This window comes from Cornus florida, unplaced genomic scaffold (genome assembly GCF_030987335.1).
Source record: "Cornus florida cultivar Cherokee Brave unplaced genomic scaffold, ASM3098733v1 CherokeeBrave_3.0.0_Hap2_Chr03, whole genome shotgun sequence".
Classification (NCBI taxonomy): Eukaryota; Viridiplantae; Streptophyta; class Magnoliopsida; order Cornales; family Cornaceae; genus Cornus; species Cornus florida.
Window position 1 is genome coordinate 44333437 of NW_026775573.1, and position 19189 is coordinate 44352625.

Below are 19189 nucleotides of genomic sequence, written 5' to 3' on the forward strand. Positions count from 1 at the left end.
AGATGAAAGCTCTTGAAAAAAATGGCACGTGGGAGTTAGTTGATCTACCAAGAGGAAAGTCAACTGTAGAGTGCAAATGGGTGTTTACAGTCAAGTATAAATCTGATGGCTCTCTAGAACGGTATAAAGCTCGATTGGTTGCCAAGGGATTCACTCTGACCTATGGTATTGATTACTTGGAGACATTTGCCCCAGTCGCAAAGCTAAACTCTGTAAGAGTTCTTTTGTCACTTGCAGCTAATCGTGACTGGCCTCTACAACAGTTGGACGTAAAAAATGCATTCCTCAATGGAGACTTGGAGGAAGAAGTGTACATAGATGTACCTCCAGGATTTGGTGAAAAGTCTGGCACAAATGTGTGTAAACTGAAGAAGTCCTTATATGGGTTGAAACAGTCACCAAGAGCCTGGTTTGAGAAATTCACTCAGTTTGTTAAAAGCCAAGGGTATACTTAAGGGCAAGGTGATCATACGATGTTTATAAGACATTCACAGGATGGGAAGATAGCGATATTGATTGTGTATGTTGATGATATAATTCTCACTGGAGATGACGTACTTGAGATGAACCGATTGAAGACTTCCCTCTCATTAACATTTGAGATCAAGGACTTAGGATCTCTGAGGTATTTCCTTGGAATGGAGGTTGCTCGGTCGAAGAAAGGGATTGTTGTCTCCCAACGGAAGTATGTCCTTGACCTCTTTAAGGAGACTGGGATGAGTGGTTGTAGGCCAGCAGACACTCCAATTGATCCCAATCAGAAACTTGGAGATGACAAGGAAGGTGGTCAAGTGAATACAACTCGGTATCAAAAGTTGGTGGGAAAGTTAATTTACCTGGCACATACACGGCTCGATATTGCTTTTGCTGTGAGTTTGGTAAGCCAGTTTATGCATTCACCCTACAAGAAACATCTTGAAGCAGTTTATCGGATTCTCAGATACTTGAAAAGTACACCAGGCAAGGGTTTACTCTTCCAAAAGACCACACAGCAGAACATAGAGGCATACACTGATGCAGATTGGGCAAGCTCGGTTATTGACAGGAGATCCATGTGAGGATACTGTACTTATGTCTGGGGAAATCTGGTCACATGGCGAAGCAAGAAACAGAATGTGGTTGCAAGGAGCAGTGCTGAGGCAGAATTTAGGGCAATGGCTAACGGAGTTTGTGAGATACTATGGTTGAAGAGAATTCATGATGAGCTGCGGATGCCGATGAACATGCCAATGAAGTTGTATTGTGACAACAAAGCTGCCATAAGTATTGCACAAAATCCGGTACAACATGATTGCATGAAGCATGTGGAGATTGACAGACACTTTATAAAAGAGAAGATTGATAGTGGAGCTGTTTGCATGCCTTTTGTTCCTACTACTCAGCAAATAGCTGATATCTTCACCAAAGGACTTTTCAGACCTAGTTTTGAGCTCTTTATAAGCAAGTTGGGCATGATAGATATCTACGGTCCAACTTGAGGGGGGGTGTCAAATTTCTAGGAAATAAATTAGGAAATTCAATTTTTGAAAATAAAATCTGAAACTATTATTTCAGATTTTAGTAGTTTCTGTTTCCTGTTTTCTAGCCTAGAGTTTTGCTGATTTGATTTGCTGATTTTGTGGGCTTCCTGATTTGGTGGCCGTCCTCTACTATTTATCTTGTAATTGTCTCTCTTGAAAAATAAGAAGACCGAATATTTTTCTTCTTAAAAAAACCTTCAATGATCTTTCATCTTAATTACCCTTAAAGCGTCACCACCACCTGAATTGTCCAATTATTACTTTCTCAAAATTTTCATTTACTAGACCCATCACGTGTTTGGAAGCTTTCTCAATATGTTCAAACACATATAAAAATACATGAAACTTGCAGAGATTTTTTCGACCGGTGGATCATATGAGCACATGCTTATTTTCCTAGGTCAACCCCTTAGAGTGATACAATTTGAAAATAGAAGAAATAGAGGATAAAAGTATGGGAATTAGTAAGTATCCATTTTGTCCATCTTTCTTGTAACCAGTGAGTTCCACTTTTCCCATTTCCACTCACATAATAAGATAGTTTGTTGCCCCATTTTTCTATTCAATATCTTTCCAAAACACATTAGGGGATTATTCCTCAGTTATCCAAACAAGAGAAATAATTATGTGGTACTACCAATTTATTTTGAATTCTTTTTTTTTTTTTTTTTTTTTTTTTCTCTTAATTAGTAATATCTTTCCCTTCCCTTTCTGACTTGTTTATCCAAATTGATGCATGCATTCTGTTATGGTAAATAACTTCAAATAGAAATCCCTTACACTTGAACTTGTATGATCATAAAGGATACAAGACTTGCAGACAAACAAAAAGATAAAGTACTTGGTTATTGAAGAAAACCCTGAAAAGTTCATACGAAACAATTAAAACACCCTGAGTACTTAGTTATTTCTGAAAACTCACAAAGTAAATACAAAACGATTAAAACACCCTAAGTACTTAGTTATTGCTGAAAACTCACAAAGTTCATACGAAACGACCAAAACACCCTGAGTTATTTATCCGGTGCTCTTTCTGGGTTGGATTATATATTTGCATTCTCGTCAACAACATGATATGTGCAAATACATAGAAAAAGGATCACACTTATGAAGATGAGGATTCCACAGGAGCATCAGATTTGCGACATGCGTGTGCTTTGGTACCTCTTTCCGTGGAGGAAGCTGCCGGTGACTTCAGTAGCATTGCTCCAAGGGCAGTTTCGGTAGAAAACATTCTATTGCTATCATAAATGAGTATGTCTTCATCTTTAGACATCATGGAGAATTCTGGTTCTTGTAGAATATTACGAAGTTGCCTCTGGAGTCTTTCAACGGGTGATAGTATACGCTGTTTAAGCTTTGACTTCTTTCTAGTTGGAACGTGAGGTTTCCAAAATGCTGGCTGGAATGAACCTGCAAATCATGAGATAGAACAATCAAATATGAAGTTTGACTTATATACAAAATTGTTATTTGTTTGTTTATTTATTTATTTTTGAAGTTAGCAATCATAGCTTGCATTATGATTGAATGGTTCAAATAATATCATCATTGTTACAAATGAGGAATTGCAACAGATTTTAAATGATTGATAGAGAAAGGATGAAGTATATTGATGAATGTTTGAAGGATGTTAATAGTAATAGAGGAATCTAGTGATGAACAGTTTGCATGGTATGGATGTATGGATATATACGTATCTACTTATAAAGAATAAGTCTACCTCTATCTTGGTGGCTTTGGGTCCTAATTTCCAAGCCCTTGGTCAAGGTTTATAGACTAGTAAAGAGAAGAAAGAAAAAAAAAAAAAAAAAAAAAGATTATAGAAAATGATAATTTACACATGCATATATACATACACAATACAGACACAAAAAGACTGCTTGAGAGAATTTTACCCCTTCAAAAATATTTCTAGTTGTGTTTTGATATAATTGGATTGAGACGGTGGACATTAGTGCTCACCACTGCTCAAACTATTACGTGTCATAATAGTCAGGATAAAATAGTAGAGAACAAAAAATCACAAAGATCTACGAAATGATTGATTATTGTTTTAAACTTTTAGTGTTTACCTTGTCTTCTGGCATAAGGAAAATTTTAATTATTAAATGCAATTTTACTTGACATGAAAATAGTTACTTTTTATTTGAGATAAACATGGATAGTATATTGATGGAGGATTCCTAAAATCAATCCCATAAATCACTTCTTTAACATTCTATCAAGGCTTATATCGCTCCTATCATGATGTTCTCCCAACAGAGAGAATGAAATCAATAGGCCAAAAAGGTCAATAGACAATATCTTGTTGAGCAACATGGAGTTTAAGCATATTTGTAACCATAACACTATTTATGAGTATTTAGCAGAATGCAAGCAATAGATAGTGATAATTCAGGTAACATACCACAGACTAGTAGCTAGGAAGTGCAATTCCTACCTCTCCTTGTTTGCCTTTAATCATCTAGGGCTTAATCTGTGACTAAAGTCAGGGTTACAACAAGGGCTTCAGGTCTCTATCTAACATGTAGGCTCTAGTACTAAATGTGTCAGCCACTAGTGTGCCATGTGTTTCTTATCTCGTTTGGTAGCTCACTTTATCATCGAGGGTGCGTAGATGTGGTGCAAGCATTACCCCTCGAAATCTCTCTTTGAATTCTTACTGATATTCAAGGGACATTTTCAAATTTAATCAGATAACAACTGGGATCGTTCTTCTACTTATCAAAAAAAGAAAAGAACTGGGATCGTTCTTCTAGGATACATTGCCCTTATACAACTGATGGATCGGCATCTGGATTATTGGCTACCTTAAAAGCTTTAACCCAGCCATTTCTTTCGCCTCTTTTACCTTCTGTGCAATTGCATTATCTTATAATCCTTTGTGCCTAAAAAAGGTTTTTTATTTTTATATTTATTAAAGTCATTTTTCACCTTCATATATTCATAGTCTCTTCAATGGAGTTTTTGAAAGCACCTTTCACTTGTCCTAGATATATCATCGCCATGAGGCTGTAGCCTCCAAACCCTGAGTTTATGAAATTGACACTGAATTTTCATCATATTGAAGAAATAGTGAGCATTACTGTTGGACAGTGCGAGGTACAATCTGACCACTAAATGCCTTGGTGAACCATAGCCTCCTCTTAAGTAGCCAAAAGGGAGAGGTCTCATGCTAGTCAAGAATATGCAATCAGAATAAGCAGGCCAACACAGATGTAAGCAGGCAATTATTCGTGCCTATGGGTCATGTTCCATGGATTAACTCTGTTGGAGATTTGACTTATATATCTTGTATTTAAGACTTCTCCCTGAAAGTTGAGATAGCATGGAATCAAGATGTGGGAATTTGATAACACTTTATGATTCATGCTTAAAAAGAGAGGCTTAGTCAAGAATAGAGTGGGAAAATTGTTTAATCAAAGAAATAAAGATAAGAGTTTTATTTTTGAAATTCAACAACAAACAATTTAATGTGCTTATGAAAATTATCATTTTTTCCCTTTACTTTTGTGCTTTATGTTAATATACTTCTTTTAATACATCAATATGGATTGAATTAGTCATTTTATGGCCTCCCACATAGAGGAATATTATTTCTTGAGAAATTGGCCATTTATCAACCAAGGATGGACTCTTTCAATCTATTTATTTTAAATGATACCAGAATAACTCAACATTTAATAAATAACAAACAGTTCTGCCAATCTCGATGGGGTACTTGGGATCCCTTTTCCCAAGTCGTTACATAGCCTTAACACATTGTTATTCACTTTTTTAATGTAGGCCGTATCAGATCTCTATTTATGGACTTTCAAACAATTCAAAGGCTTGAATCAAAAACTTTGTCCAAGTTTAATATATTCATCAAATGATATAAAGTTGAATGCATGATATGATATATAATTTGAAGATTTTTGACTCATTCTTTTTGTGTAGTCTTCTAGGAACTTCTCTAAATTTTTACTTATAAAAAAAGAAGAGATTTTCTAAATTTTTATAACTATTTATCCTTCTTGTTGTGTCCTCACTGGCCATCAATAAATAATGAACTTGTATTTTTGGTTAAGTGTATTATGTGATGTGCAGAGTTATTTCTTTAAACTTCTGTTAGATTCAACTTCCTTGAAAATCTTTGTTTTGGACAAGAAATTGCATATGATGAATGCTATATGAAATGCAATTGACTGATATAGTTTCCTGTGGATATATTTGTATTGTGTACATAATTATATAAGCATGACGTCCAATAGATTTCAACAACTGAGCTCTAGCATATTCAGTAATTGCTCTTGTTTCAGATAAAAATAATAATAATATGAAAAAAGAAAAAGCTAGTGATAAAATCTAAAAGAAATAGAAAAAGCTATCAATCTAATATTTACTTAATAGACCAAAAGCATTTAAATGCTTTTATTATATAACCTGGGTCATCCTTTCCATTTATACTTCCCATCTGAATGCAGCTGTCGGACAGAGATATTACCGATTCTGAGGTACATTTGTTGTTTGTATCTTCTCCAAAGCCAGCTGAACAGTGGTCAAAGCCTGCAATGTTTGGTTCAAGGTGTGGCTTTTTGCAACTGTGGGCTCTCATAGGGATTACTGGTTCTACCTCAGGAGGTAATTTGCCTTGTTGATAGCTTTGGGTGTCTTTACTACCACTAACCTCAGAAGCACTGGCATGTTTGGGCATATAGTTGTCAAGTGTCTTGCTTACCCTCCACCTTGATCCACATGCATTGCACAAAACTGGCTTATGAGGTGGTCCATGTCTCCAAAGTGGAGTATCTGTTCCAAATTGTGATCTGTTAGGACAAATGGAAAAAGCAATTGCAAATTTTCATATAACACATCCACGAAGATGTTGCTGTAGTTGTGATTAGTGTAGAAATGTTAACATATGCATATAAATGAAGTTGACATATTAAATTCATTTCAAGAAAAAAATGTAGTATGAGTATATATCAATCACATCCAGAAAGGCTAATAGAAAATACATAACATGGAACTGTTTTTTTCGTCAGTGTAGAACTCATTTCTTTTATGGGATAGCACAATTAATCTTATACCTTCCTCAATCAATTATAATTTTGGGAAAATTTCTTCTTTAGTTATTTATAAAAAATTCTTGTATAATTTAAATCCTTTTAAAAATTGTTTTCAACCATGATTCGTCCATAAAATATTGCACAATAAGGGATTGCAACAAAAATACAATATAAAGAGGGCTAGAAAGGTATCAGAAAGAGAGAAACATTCATGATAGAAGTGAACCATAAAAATGTAAACCCTTCTTTAAATGAACCTTGACACACACATTTAATCCCAAACCCCTCAGGTTGATGCATATAAATTTGTTCTTCTAACTCGCCATGCAAGAACGCAGTCTTCACATCAAGCTGCTCAAGCTCTAAGTCATACAGAGCAACCATAGCAAGTAACACCCTACTGAGGTGTGTTTCACCACATAAGAAACAAATTCATTGAAGTCCACCCATTCCCTCTGTGTATAGCCCTTCATCATGCCACCAAGCGTGCCTTGAACCTCGTATCTTCCAATCCTGGGGTTCCTTCCTTCTTAAAGACCCATTATTGCCCACAATCTTCTGGACCTTGGGCTTCCCAACTAGCTCCCAAGTCTGGTTCTTATGAAAAGACTCAATCTCCTCACTCATGGCAATAAACAACTGTGCTGATTCTCCACCTGTGGTGGCCTCATGATAAGTATGCGGTACCTTCTCATTAATACTTACCGCCACACTAAGTGCATAAGCAACTTAATAAACATTTAAAAACCCATACTTTTGAGGTGGCCTAGCCTCCCTAGTCCCTCCTCAGCTGTCTAGTCCCTCCTCAGCTTGTCTCTAGCCACATTGTACTGCTGCAATTGTGCATCTTTCCTTCTTAGCCCGAAATCGCTCCTACTCATCATTCAACCATTCAGGAATATCCTAAAACAAGAACTTCTACATGCTTCACCTTTTCATTGACACCCTGAGCTCTTACTGAATCAGTTACCTCCTTCTGCGGAGTAAGCATCATAGACTCATGAAAAGTCACATACCTGCTAACAAGTAATTTCTTTCCCGAAGCATCTGGGCACCACAATTTGTAACCTTTGACCCCTGGCTTATAACCAAGAAATATACATTTCTTAACCGTCAGTTCAAGCTTCCCCTCATTGACATGAGTATACGTAGGACATTCAAATATTCTAAGATAATTTTAACTAGCATGAGAACCAGACCATACCTTTTCACCAAGTAACAAGTTGTGCTAACAGCTTCAGCCTAGAACACTTTGCCTAACCCAGCATTGGACAACATATATTGGACTCTCTCTAGTAGTGTTTAGTTCATCCATTTTGTAGTTCCATTATACTGCGGAGTTTTCCTCACTGTGCAGTGTCTCACAATCCCGTAATCCTTCGAGAACTCATTAATTTTTTCATCAGAGAATTCCAAGCCGCTATCTGTGCCCAGGTGCTTGACCTGCCTTCCAGTCTTCTTCTCCACCAAGGACCATGGTCTTCCATTGCTTGAACGTGACACTTTAACTACACATGATGGAATCCAGCGTACCTAGGGAAATCAAAGTTTTCTTCAGTTTTGGTGCATGCTTGGCATTAATGTCCTGCCTTTGCTATTATACATCTTGATTTGAACTGTACCGATACCTATAGCCTTGCACAACACATTGTCCCCCATCATAACTTCCCCTCCATCAATGGAATGATAAGAGGTAAACCGCTCCCTGTTGGACAAATGTGATACGAGAATCAAGAATCCACTCATCGCCTGAGCCGCTGATAGAAATCGTGAGAATGTTACCACCATCTGAATCATTATCCTCTACAACAGGAGGATTTTCCCTTTCCCTTCTTAAGCTTTGGATAGTCTTTCCTGAAGGGGCTTTCCGTGTGACAGGCGTAGCATTTTAGCACCTTCGTTTTGTTCTTAGATTTAGAATGACCTCTGCTCACTTTGGATTCATCCTCCCTTTAACAACCAACCCCTGAACTTTCTGTATTGCCCTTAAACTCCTTCCTGCGGAATTCCTTTGAATTCAAAGCTGCCTTCACATCTTCCATGGACAAAATAGTTCTACACTTCTACTTTACATCATCGTATCGACAAAGTTCTTATATGAGGGTGGTAGAGAACACAACAAAATTATAGCTTGTCCCCATCCTCTATTTTAACATATTATTTCAGTCCATGATGATACTGTTTACCTCACCAAGATGGTCTTTCAAGGACGAACCTTCATGCATCTAAAGAGTGAGTAACCATTTCTTTAGAAACAAGCAGTTCACAAGAGATTTCGTTATATATCGAGGCTCCAACTTGTTCCATAACCCATCGAGCACAGTCTCTCCAGAAACTTATTGTAAAACCTCAGTATTCAAACACAACATAATCATACCATGTGCTTTCTCCATAACCTTGCATCCCTTTCCTTTTAGTGCTTTGGATGACCCATATTGAACTAACATAGCCTGCATCCTAACCCGCCACAGGTCGAAATCGTTTTTACTGTTAAACTTCTCAATTTCTAAAAACTTGGTTGCCATCCCACCTTCGAATTGAAAGCTCTGCTACCAATTTGTTATGACAAACGCAGGAAACCAAGAGCAAAACAAGAATCACGATAGAAAAGTAAACATACCACACACAAAGAACACTTTGATTTATGTGGTTCGACACAAGTTGTGCTTGCTTCCATGGGTGAAAATCCGGTTAAAGATTTTAATATGTGAAAAATAGGAGATTACAAGTTTCAGCCCCCAAACCCTAGCTCTCACTCTCTTTTCTGCGATTTTCAATGTTTTTCTTGTTATCCCACTCCAAACCCTAAACCCCTTTATATACAAGGCTACTAGAGAGTACTAAACATGGTCCACGACTCACAAGAGAAAAAACGGGTTAAATTTTTTTCCTAGTGGTGCCGGTCCCCACTCATTTTTCGGGTTGAAACTAGATCGCTACGTGACCCAGGCCGAAACAAATTTTTACTGCAAAATCATAGGTGTATATATTTTTCCTTATCTTTATTAATCATGATATGCGGTATAGTAGAAATACAATATAGAAGAAAGAGAAGAGAAATGAGACAATTGTGTAAAGGCTTGAATGAGATAAATCACTCATTGAAAAGAGAAGGCTGGCTGGGTGGAAAAAAGCAATATCTTTCGAAGGGAGGAAAAGTTACTTTGGTGAAGAGTACTTTGTCCAGCTTTCCAACTTATTTTCTTTTGCTTTTCCAGATCCCCTCCTCTATTGTTGGAAGACTTGAGATGCTTCAACGGAACTTCCTATGGGGCGGTCGGGGGGAGGTTATGAAGATTGGCCCCTTTAAGATTGGTTTAAATTTCATCTTGTCCGGTGGGAGTAGGTTTGTAGCCCTTTAACTTGGGAGGTTTAGGGATTAGGAGATTGGCCCCTTTCAACAGGGCACTCCTAGGCAAGTGGTTATGAAGATTTGACAGTGAAAGACATAGATTATGGAGGAAGGTTGTTTCATGTGGTTTGGGGAGGAGAGAGGGGGATGGTCTGCTAGGCCGGTCAGATCCGCTGTAGGCGTGGGGGTGTGGAAATCCATTGGGAAGGGTTGAGATGGGTTCTCTAAGCATATTAGATTCAAAGTTCGGGAAGGAAGGGACGTTCGGTTTTGGGAGGATTCTTGGTACGAGGACCGCCCATTGTCTTGTTTGTTCCTAAGGTTGTTCAGGATTGCTGTTGACAGACATGCTTTGGTTGTTGACTGCTATCGTCTTGATAGCGGTAGGTTGTTTTGGGATGTGTAGTTCCGGCGATCCTTTCAGGATTGGGAGTTGGATGACTTCACTGGCTTGTTGGACCTTTTGTATAGACAGGAGGTGGATGACACTGGTTCGGATTCCTTGACTTAGGTGCTTTCTTCGCAGGGGACTTTTCATGTCCGGTTCTTCTTTTTCTGCCTTTCCGGGTGTCATGGTACCATTTTCCCATGGAAAACGGTTTGGTATTCGAAGGCTCCTTTTAGGGTGGCCTTTTTTGTGTGGACTGTTGCTTGGGGTAAGATCTTGACTCTGGACAATTTGAGGAAGAGAAGACAAGTCATTGTCAACAGGTGTTGTTTGTGTATGAATGATGGAGAGTATGTGGATCACCTTTTCTTGCCTTGTTCCGTGGCTCATGACTGCTGGAGCCTTATTTTGGGTCTTTTTGGCGTTCGGTGGGTTATGCCTCAAACCTCAAGGGACTTGATTGATTTTTGGAGGGGCCAAAGGGTGGGAGCCCATGTTCACAATTTTTGAAGGGTGACCCCCTCTATGTTTGGTGGAGCCTTTGGAAAGAGCGAAGTAGAAGATCTTTTGATGGGGAGGAAATCTCTATTGGGGCGTTGAAGTTTTCTATTATTTGTTCTCTTTTTAGTTGGGGTATGGGGAGAGATTGTTTATCTTTAGATGAGATCATGGACTTTTTGGGGTCTTTGGGTCCTTAGGACTTCTCCTTTCCCTTTTTTTCGGTTTTTTGTTCAACTTTTGGGACGCGTTCCCCTCTTGAACGCTTTCTAATATATTTTTACTTATAAAAAAGAAAAGAAAAGAAGGTATTTATAGATAAAAAGAGCACATGCTCATATTACAAGAAATGAAATTAAATCAAATCTAAATCAAATCACATAATACTTTATGGCATATTCTATAGCATAATCAAATCTTTGCTAATACGGTGAGTCATTCCATAAATCGTGGCTATCATATCTGCTAACACTCCCCCTCAAGTTGGTGTGTGGATATTTGAAACGCCCTACTTGGAAAATGCATTCTCAAACACAATCTTAATGACGCCCTTTGTAAGAATGTCTGCAAGCTGCTGAGAGCTTGTGACAAATGGAGTTCAAATTTGACCAAAGATGATCTTCTTTTGAATTAAGTAACGGTCCACCTCTATATGCTTAGTCCTATCATGCTGAACGGGATTTGCTGCTATGTTAAAGGTAGACTTGTTGTCATAGTAGAGTGAGAATGGAAGCGAGACTGGAAGACACAAGTCTGTCATCGAGGTTTTCAACCATAGCAACTCACATACCCCTAGAGTCATAGCCCTATACTCTGCCTTTGCAGTAGATCGAGAGACAACATCTTGATTCTTACTGTGCCAAGCAACCAAGTTACCACCAATAGTGGTACAATAGCCCAAAGTTGACCTCCTATGTGAAACTAATCCTACATAATCATCATCTGTCCAAGCCTTAACACGTAAGTGACCATGATTGGCAAACAAAATACAACTGCCCGGACACCCTTTTAAGTAGCGAAGGATCTGAATAGCTGCATCAAGGTGAGGGGTATGAGGAGAGTGCATGAATTGACTCACGACATGAGCAATGTTAGGTCGAGTTATGGATAAATAGATGAGTTTCCCCACAAGTCGTTGATACTAACCAACATCTGGCAACAACTTCCCCTCAGAATCAACCAACCGATGATTCTGCTTAATCGGAGTATTAGCAGGACGAGCGCCAAGTTGACCAGAAGCAGAAAGCAAGTCAAAAACATACTTGCGTTGAGAGATGAAAATGCTAGCCTTGGAGCGAGCCACCTCAATGCCTAAGAAGTATCGAAGGGCACCAAAATCCTTAATCTCAAACTAACGACCAAGATAGCTCTTAACCTTAGCAATTCCAGTAGTATCATCTCCGGTAAGAACAATATCATCGACATACACAATGAGAGCAACTGTCTCACCGCTTGAATGACGTAAGAACAAGGTATGATCAGTTGCAAACCAAAGAGCATGGCAGTGCCAAAAAGATCAGAACAAGCTCGAGGAGACTGCTTGAGGCCATACAGGGAACAATAAAGACAACAAACCATACCCGAATGAGCACGAGTGCGAAAGCCCGGAAGGGGAACCATGTACACCTCCTCCTGCAAATCACCTTTGAGAAAGACATTCTTGACATCTAACTGAAATAGAGGCTAAGATTGAATCGCAACAACGGAAAATAATATGCGGTTGGTATTCATCTTGGCAACAGGGGCAAAAGTCTCCTGATAATATATGCCATAAGTCTGAGCATAACCCTTGGCAACCAACTGGCCTTGTAATGAGCAACTGACCCATTTGGATTATGCTTAACTGTAAACACCCCACAACAACTCACAACCTTTCGTCGAATAGGAAGCAGAACCATATCCCAAGTCTGATTTTTCTCAAGTGCTTGTAGTTCTTCTGTCATAGCATCATGCCATTGAGGTTGTGCTAGTGCATCTGCAACACTAGAAGGAAAAGGAACTGAGGCAACAAAAACAAGAAAACTCCGATAGGAGGGTGAGAGGGCACAATCAGAAACAAAATTAGAAATGGGGTATGTACAAGAACGTTTACCCTTTTGAAGAGCAATGGGGTGATCATCAAGCGAAAAAATAGCTTGAGGAGGCGCAGCTGGTGTCGAAGGAACAGGGCAGTCGATCGTGGGAGTAGAAGCTTATACCTGTTGTCTCCGACTATAAACCTGTGGAAAATGAACAATTCCCTTGCTGGAGGGCTATTATGAGGAGGAATCACAGAAGACGAAACAGGTAAAGGTGTTCATCAATTATATTAAATGGGAACCATTCATTTTGAGAATCAACTGAATCACTATATTATGGTGTATGCTTAAAGAAGAAACATCCATGGATATAAACTGTCGACGACTGGGAGGATGGTAGCACCTATAACCTTTTTGATAGTGAGAATAGCCCAAAAACACACACTGACACACTTCAAAGCCTTGGGGTCAAGCTTTGTACGAGTCTGCCTTAAGTGCTGAACAAAGCACATGCACCCGAAGACTCGTGGAGGAATAAAAAAGAGAGATCAATTGGGATGTAAGATTGAGAGTGGGGCTGCAAAGTTAAGAACCCTCGAAGGCGTCCTATTAATGATGTAAATAGCTATAAGAACTGTGTCTCCCCAAAATGACTGGGGAACATTCGTGCCAATGCAAATTGCTTGGGCTAAGTCAAGGATGTGGCAATTCTTTCTCTCAGAACGGCCATTCTGTTGAGGAGTTTTAACATTAGACATCTGATGCTCGATCCCAAATTCTGTACATAACCGTTGTACCTCCCCATAAGTGTACTCCGTACCCTGGTCAAATCTGAATTTTTTAATGGTACGACCATATTGAGTCTGAACCATTGTCATAAAATTTTAAAAAACGGTGTACACCTCGTTTTTGGTTTTCATAAGATAAACACATGTAACATGACTATGATCATCAATGAACAACACGAAATATCGAAATCCAAGACTAGAATTAACTGGGAAAGGACCCCACACATCTGAATGAACAAGATCAAAAGGTGTTAAAACAGATTTATTACTACTAGCATGATAATTGTAACGAATATGTTTAGCCAGGTGACACGTCTCACAAGATAAATCTGAGACTGCTACGTTACAAAATAAGGAAGGAAATAAACGTTTTAAATAACTGAAAGAAATATGTCCTAAACGCATGTGCCAACGCATAAGCTGGGCTTTATTGGATGAAACATAATTATAAAATGAAACTGAATGTGCTTGAGGTGACAAAGGAGCATCCAATAGGTATAAACCGTCCACTTCACGCCCACTTTTCGACACCAGATCTTGAATTATACAATGAGAGGGAAAGAATGTTACACTACAATTTAATTGTTTAGTAACACTACTAACAAAAATAAAATTTGTAGTCAATTGTGGAACATGAAGTGTATCTGACAAAGTTAATGATGGAGTAACTGATACGTGACCATTCGAGATGGAGAGCCATCCGCAAGGCGTATCTTGCAATGGCCAGAGCAGATACTATATGATGCCGCCTTACCAAGAGGAGACGATCAAATCGTCTTCGCAACAATTGTAAAACAAAATAAAAGAATAATGCTAGAGAAAGGAGAATTGCAAAGTTGCAAAGCAAACTTTATTTGCTATAAAAATAATAATCTATTCACTAAACTGTAATTAGCCTTATAATTAGCTAACTACCAAATATAAAATAAAATCAAAATAGGAAGGCTGCTGAAAATCAGAAAACTAATCAAAAAGGAAAGCTGATGTAAATCAGAAAACTACTCAAAATAAGGGAACTTTCAAAATATGGAAGCTTTCTTGAAAACATAAATTCCACTTGCAAAATTTGAAATTCTGCCTGCATCAGTCTCCCCGTGTTGGAAAAAACTCGCCCTCAAGTTTGGAGCAATTTTCCACGGTCAATCAAAAATCCGAGCATGGCTTTCCATCCATTCTTTCTTCTTTTCTGAACTTGAATCAAATACTTATAGTTACAAAGAATACACTCGCATAATAAACAAGGATTTTTCAAGAGGTCCTTTGAAATTGGGTAGGTTTGCAAAACTCGGTGGAACATGTATCTTGAAGTACAAGTGTAATCAACTTTAATTTTTCTTCCAACAATCGCCTAGCAGTTGTAGTACGCTTCAAGAATTCATCCCAAATTATGTCATAGAAGTGAAATTCATTATTTTTCATCCCCATGGATCTAGAAGCTTCATCATCAACCACATATCCTTCATTATGAGATTCTTCTTTTGTAACTTCCTTATCAAAGATCGTTAATTCATCCTAATCCATAGATATTTTTGACTCGTATGATTCAATGTGTGGTTCTTCATAAAAAATTGGAGGCTTACTCAGTCAATGAGTGATTCTATAGTGGCTTTGTCTTCTTCTTGTGGTTGTTCTTCTCCACTACGATATCCTGCAAATTCAGGAATTTCCTCCTCAAAGTCGTCATCACAACACCTTTCATCAAATAATATAGGTGTTGTATTGCTGCAAAAAAGATTAACAAAATTTTGTTCAAGATTATCCTTATGAAAAACAGAATTCTGAAAATTGATATCTGTCTGCCAACAACGATCAATCCGCTCGTTGAGTGATGTATGGCTACTTGAAAAATAGAACCAATTTTTCGCAATAGTCTGGGTGTCTAACACATCCTTATCCACCGAAATATTTTCTTCAACCGACGGGTTGACAACGCTTTGACCCAATAGTTGAGTCAACAACTCTACTTGTCTCCTCAAAAACACTATCTCGTTTTCATGTTGCTTGGGTAAGGGTTCAGCCGAAACCTGTCCTACGATTTACTCCTCTCGGTTGTTGTTGTGGAGGCTTGACTGAGTAGCCATAGAGCCGAACCTAAGCTCTAATACCAAACTGATGCCTCCTTACCAAGAGGAGACGATCAAATCGTCTTCACAACAATTGTAAAACAAAATAAAAAAATAATGCTAGAGAAAGGAGAATTGAAAAGTTGCAAAGCAAACTTTATTTGCTGTAAAAATAATAATCTATTCACTACACTGTAAACGCTAGCAATTACAAGGCTTTATATAGAGTTTCTTCCTCCCCAATCCTAGCCTTATATTAGCTAACTACCAAATATAAAATAAAATCAAAATAGGAAAGCTGCTGAAAATCAGAAAACTAATCAAAAAGGAAAGCTGATGAAAATCAGAAAAGGAACTTTCAAAATATGGAAGCTTTCTGGAAAACATAAATTCCAGTTGCAGAATTTGAAATTCTGCCTACATCACTATAAGATTGGAAGAATGAGGATATACCGGTCGTATTGTCTGCAGCACCAGAATCAATAATCCATGGCGTTGAAGATATAGATATGCTATGTGCAGACACAATAGTACTTGAGTGGGCATAAGTGGAGGTTAGCTGAGATGATGCCTCCATTTGGTTGAAGAATTGTTTGAACTTGTCCAAATCAGTTTGAGTTAAGGTACCTGGGGCAAAAGATGTAGAGGCAGAGTTGTCGGGAGTTGACAACGAAACTAGTTATGTAACAGAATGTGCAGAGGATCGAGGGTGTTGTTTCTGTTGTGGTGGGCGTCCATGTAAAGCATAACAACGTGATTTAATGTGACCAATTTTTCTGCAATGGTCACACCGCCCACGTTGTCGTCCCAGAGGAGGAACGGTGGAAGAACTCTGAAGTCTGAACTGACTGGGATGGTGCAGTTCCTGAAAGGTTGGGAACCTGAACTTCCATAACAGAACGATCAACAGAAGCAGCACCTAATGGATGAGTCCGACAACTCTCATCTGACAACACATACGAGTATGTATCCTCAAGAGTAAGGAATGAAGATAAGCCCAATAAATGAACACGAGCATACTCAAACTCGTCGTTCAACCCGGCAAGAAACTGAAACACTCGATTCTTTTCCACAATCCCTACATATAAAACTGCATCATCTGGATCCTTCCAACAGTGGAAGGAATCAGAATATGATATCTTCTCCCAAATAGCATGAAGCTTGGCGATGTAACCTAAACCTATCAAGTCATCCTGAGAAATCCCGGTGATATCTCGCCCTAACTGAAAAATCCGTGCATTATCTTACCTCTGAGAATAAGTGTGCTAAACTAAATCCCAATTCTGCTTAGCAGTCTTCATAAACATATTGCCAATGGCTATGTTTGGTTGCATCGAATTGACTAGCCCAGACATAACCATAGCATTATCTGCAAACCACTGTAGATATGCCTTCTCTGACTCAGTTGGCTCTTTCTTAGAACCAGTAATATAGCCAATCTTACCTTTGCCACCAATGAACATCTTGGCAGACTGTGTCCAAATCAAATAGTTGGAGCCATCCAACTTCATTGTGGTGATTTGAAGTCCTGGATTTTCTGATGAGTTGGTGGGAAAAATGGCACCACCACCTACAGAACTTGAGTTGAGAGAATTAATAGTCGAGTACCCTGAATCTGCCATAATATGTCAGACGACAATAAAAAACTCCAAAAATACTATAAATTCTGTTAATAAATCAAAGGGTCTCCTTAGACCATAAACAATAACAACGTCTCTTCAGACCATTCCCGAAAAATCCAAATATATACAAAAGAAGAAGTTTTGGGTTTTGGCTTACTCAAACTGAGAGCCAAGATCTATATTTATATACAAGAATAGAGTACAAAGAAAGGAAACCAAATCAAAGAAAGACATAAAATATACCAAAATCTACGGGATCCCATGATTATGGGGATCTTATCTATTGGATTCCATAATTACAGGGATCTTATCTACGTGATCCCATGATTAAAGGGTTCTTACATAAAACATCTAATAAATAGCTAAAAACAGCTAATAAAAATAAAAATAAAAATAATAAAGATATTTCAACACTCCCCCTCAAGCTGGAGTGAAGATATCAATCAAGCCCAGCTTGGTAATCGAGGAATGAAGCAAAGATGGACCAACAGATTTGGTGAACACATCGGCCGACTGATTAGAGGAACGAACAAAGCACGGCTTGATAATTCCCGAACGAACCTTCTCTCTGATAAAATGAATGTCCACCTCTATATGTTTAGTCCTCTCGTGAAGAACATAATCTGAAGCAAGCATGATGGCTGACTTATTATCACAAAACAAGTCTGAGGACTGTTTTTCACCTAGCCTTAGCTCCTCCAAGAAAGATCGAAGCCAGAGAATCTCACAAGTACCCTGAGCCATGGCACGATACTCAGCCTCTGCTGAAGATCTCGAAACTACAGGTTGTTTCTTACTTTTCCAGGATATAAGATGGTCTCCATAGAAAGTACAGAAGCCAGATGTGGAACGTTTGTCAGTCTTGGACCCAGCATAGTTTGCATCACTGAAACAGGATAGCCCAACTTGCTTGCTAGAAGAATAGAATAATCCAAGTCCAGGACAGGACTTAAGATATCGAAGAATATGATATACTGCATCCATATGAGCTATACGAGGAGCATGCATAAACTAGCTTACAACACTAACCGCAAAAGCCAAATCAGGATGGGTGTTGGTAAGATGAATCAATCTTCCTACCAAGCGTTGATAGTGCGAGGGATCAGAAAGGAGATCTCCGGACTCGGTCGAGATCTTCAGATTAGGATCCATAGGAGTGGAAGCAGGTTTACACCCAAGCATACCCGTGTCTCGAAGAAGATCTAAGACATACTTCCTTTGCGATAAGGAGATACCCTGTTTAAATCTGACAACCTCAATTCCCAAGAAATATCTGAGCTGCACAAGGTCTTTCACATCAAAAGCTTTAGCCAATTGAAGTTTTACTTGAGCAATCCTAGGGATGTCATTGCCAGTAATGATGATATCATCAACATAGACAAGCAAAATGATACATCGATCATTGGAGGAACGGCGGATAAAAAATGTATGATCAGAATGACATCTAACAAACTCCATGGATAGAATTACATCACTAAAGCGGCTGAACCAAGCTCTGGGAGATTGTTTTAATCCATACAAAGACTTCCGCAATCGACAGACCTTTCTAGCATACTCCCCCTCAGCTCGAAAACCGGGTGGAGGATCCATGTAAATAGTCTCAAGAAGATCACCGTTAAGAAAAGCATTCTTCACATCAAGTTGATGAAGAGGCCAATTGTGAGAGGCAACAAGCGAGACAAGCAAACAAACTGAGGTCAATTTAGCCACAGGAGCGAAGGTATCATTAAAGTCTTTACCAGGAATCTGAGTAAACCCTTTGGCCACCAAGTGGGCTTTATACCGATCAATAGAACCATCAACCAGATATTTAACACTGAATACCCATTTGCAACCAACAGTCTTTTCACCAGGATGGAGAGATACAAGCTCCCATGTTTCATTAT

General features: G+C 38.6%; 2 protein-coding genes across 8 annotated transcripts in view; one reads left to right on the forward strand and one right to left on the reverse strand.

The window, feature by feature from the left end:
* Nucleotides 1-19189, forward strand: part of LOC132300395 (basic blue protein-like) — a 70495-nt gene that overhangs the window by 26170 nt on the left and 25136 nt on the right. For 4 of the 7 annotated variants that reach the window (XM_059797436.1, XM_059797435.1, XM_059797433.1 and 1 more), the window contains one exon: nucleotides 5990-6146. The exons of 1 other annotated variant lie outside the window; for it this stretch is intronic. The gene's annotated coding sequence lies outside the window, so the exon portion shown is untranslated. Of the gene's footprint in view, nucleotides 1-2648; nucleotides 2775-5989; nucleotides 6147-19189 lie in introns of all 7 variants that reach the window. 2 more of the 7 variants (XM_059797437.1, XM_059797434.1) reach the window with 1 other exon arrangement.
* LOC132301533 (GATA transcription factor 26-like) lies at nucleotides 2626-6958 on the reverse strand. Its single transcript, XM_059798774.1, has 3 exons — nucleotides 6894-6958; nucleotides 5949-6331; nucleotides 2626-2933 (listed from the first exon to the last, which is right to left on the reverse strand). Exons 1-3 carry the CDS (start codon nucleotides 6956-6958, stop codon nucleotides 2626-2628), a joined length of 756 nt encoding a protein of 251 aa, XP_059654757.1.

What these genes read in the sequence shown, in the direction of transcription:
- LOC132301533 (XM_059798774.1), bottom strand. Translation starts at nt 6,958, where the DNA reads ATGGTTGCTCTGTATGACTTAGAGCTTGAGCAGCTTGATGTGAAGACT. An exon ending in ACTGCGTTCTTGCATGGCGA is followed by an intron (nt 6,332 to 6,893) that starts GTTAGAAGAACA and finishes TTGTCCTAACAG; the next exon opens with ATCACAATTTGGAACAGATA. An exon ending in AAATGGAAAGGATGACCCAG is followed by an intron (nt 2,934 to 5,948) that starts GTTATATAATAA and finishes CATGATTTGCAG; the next exon opens with GTTCATTCCAGCCAGCATTT.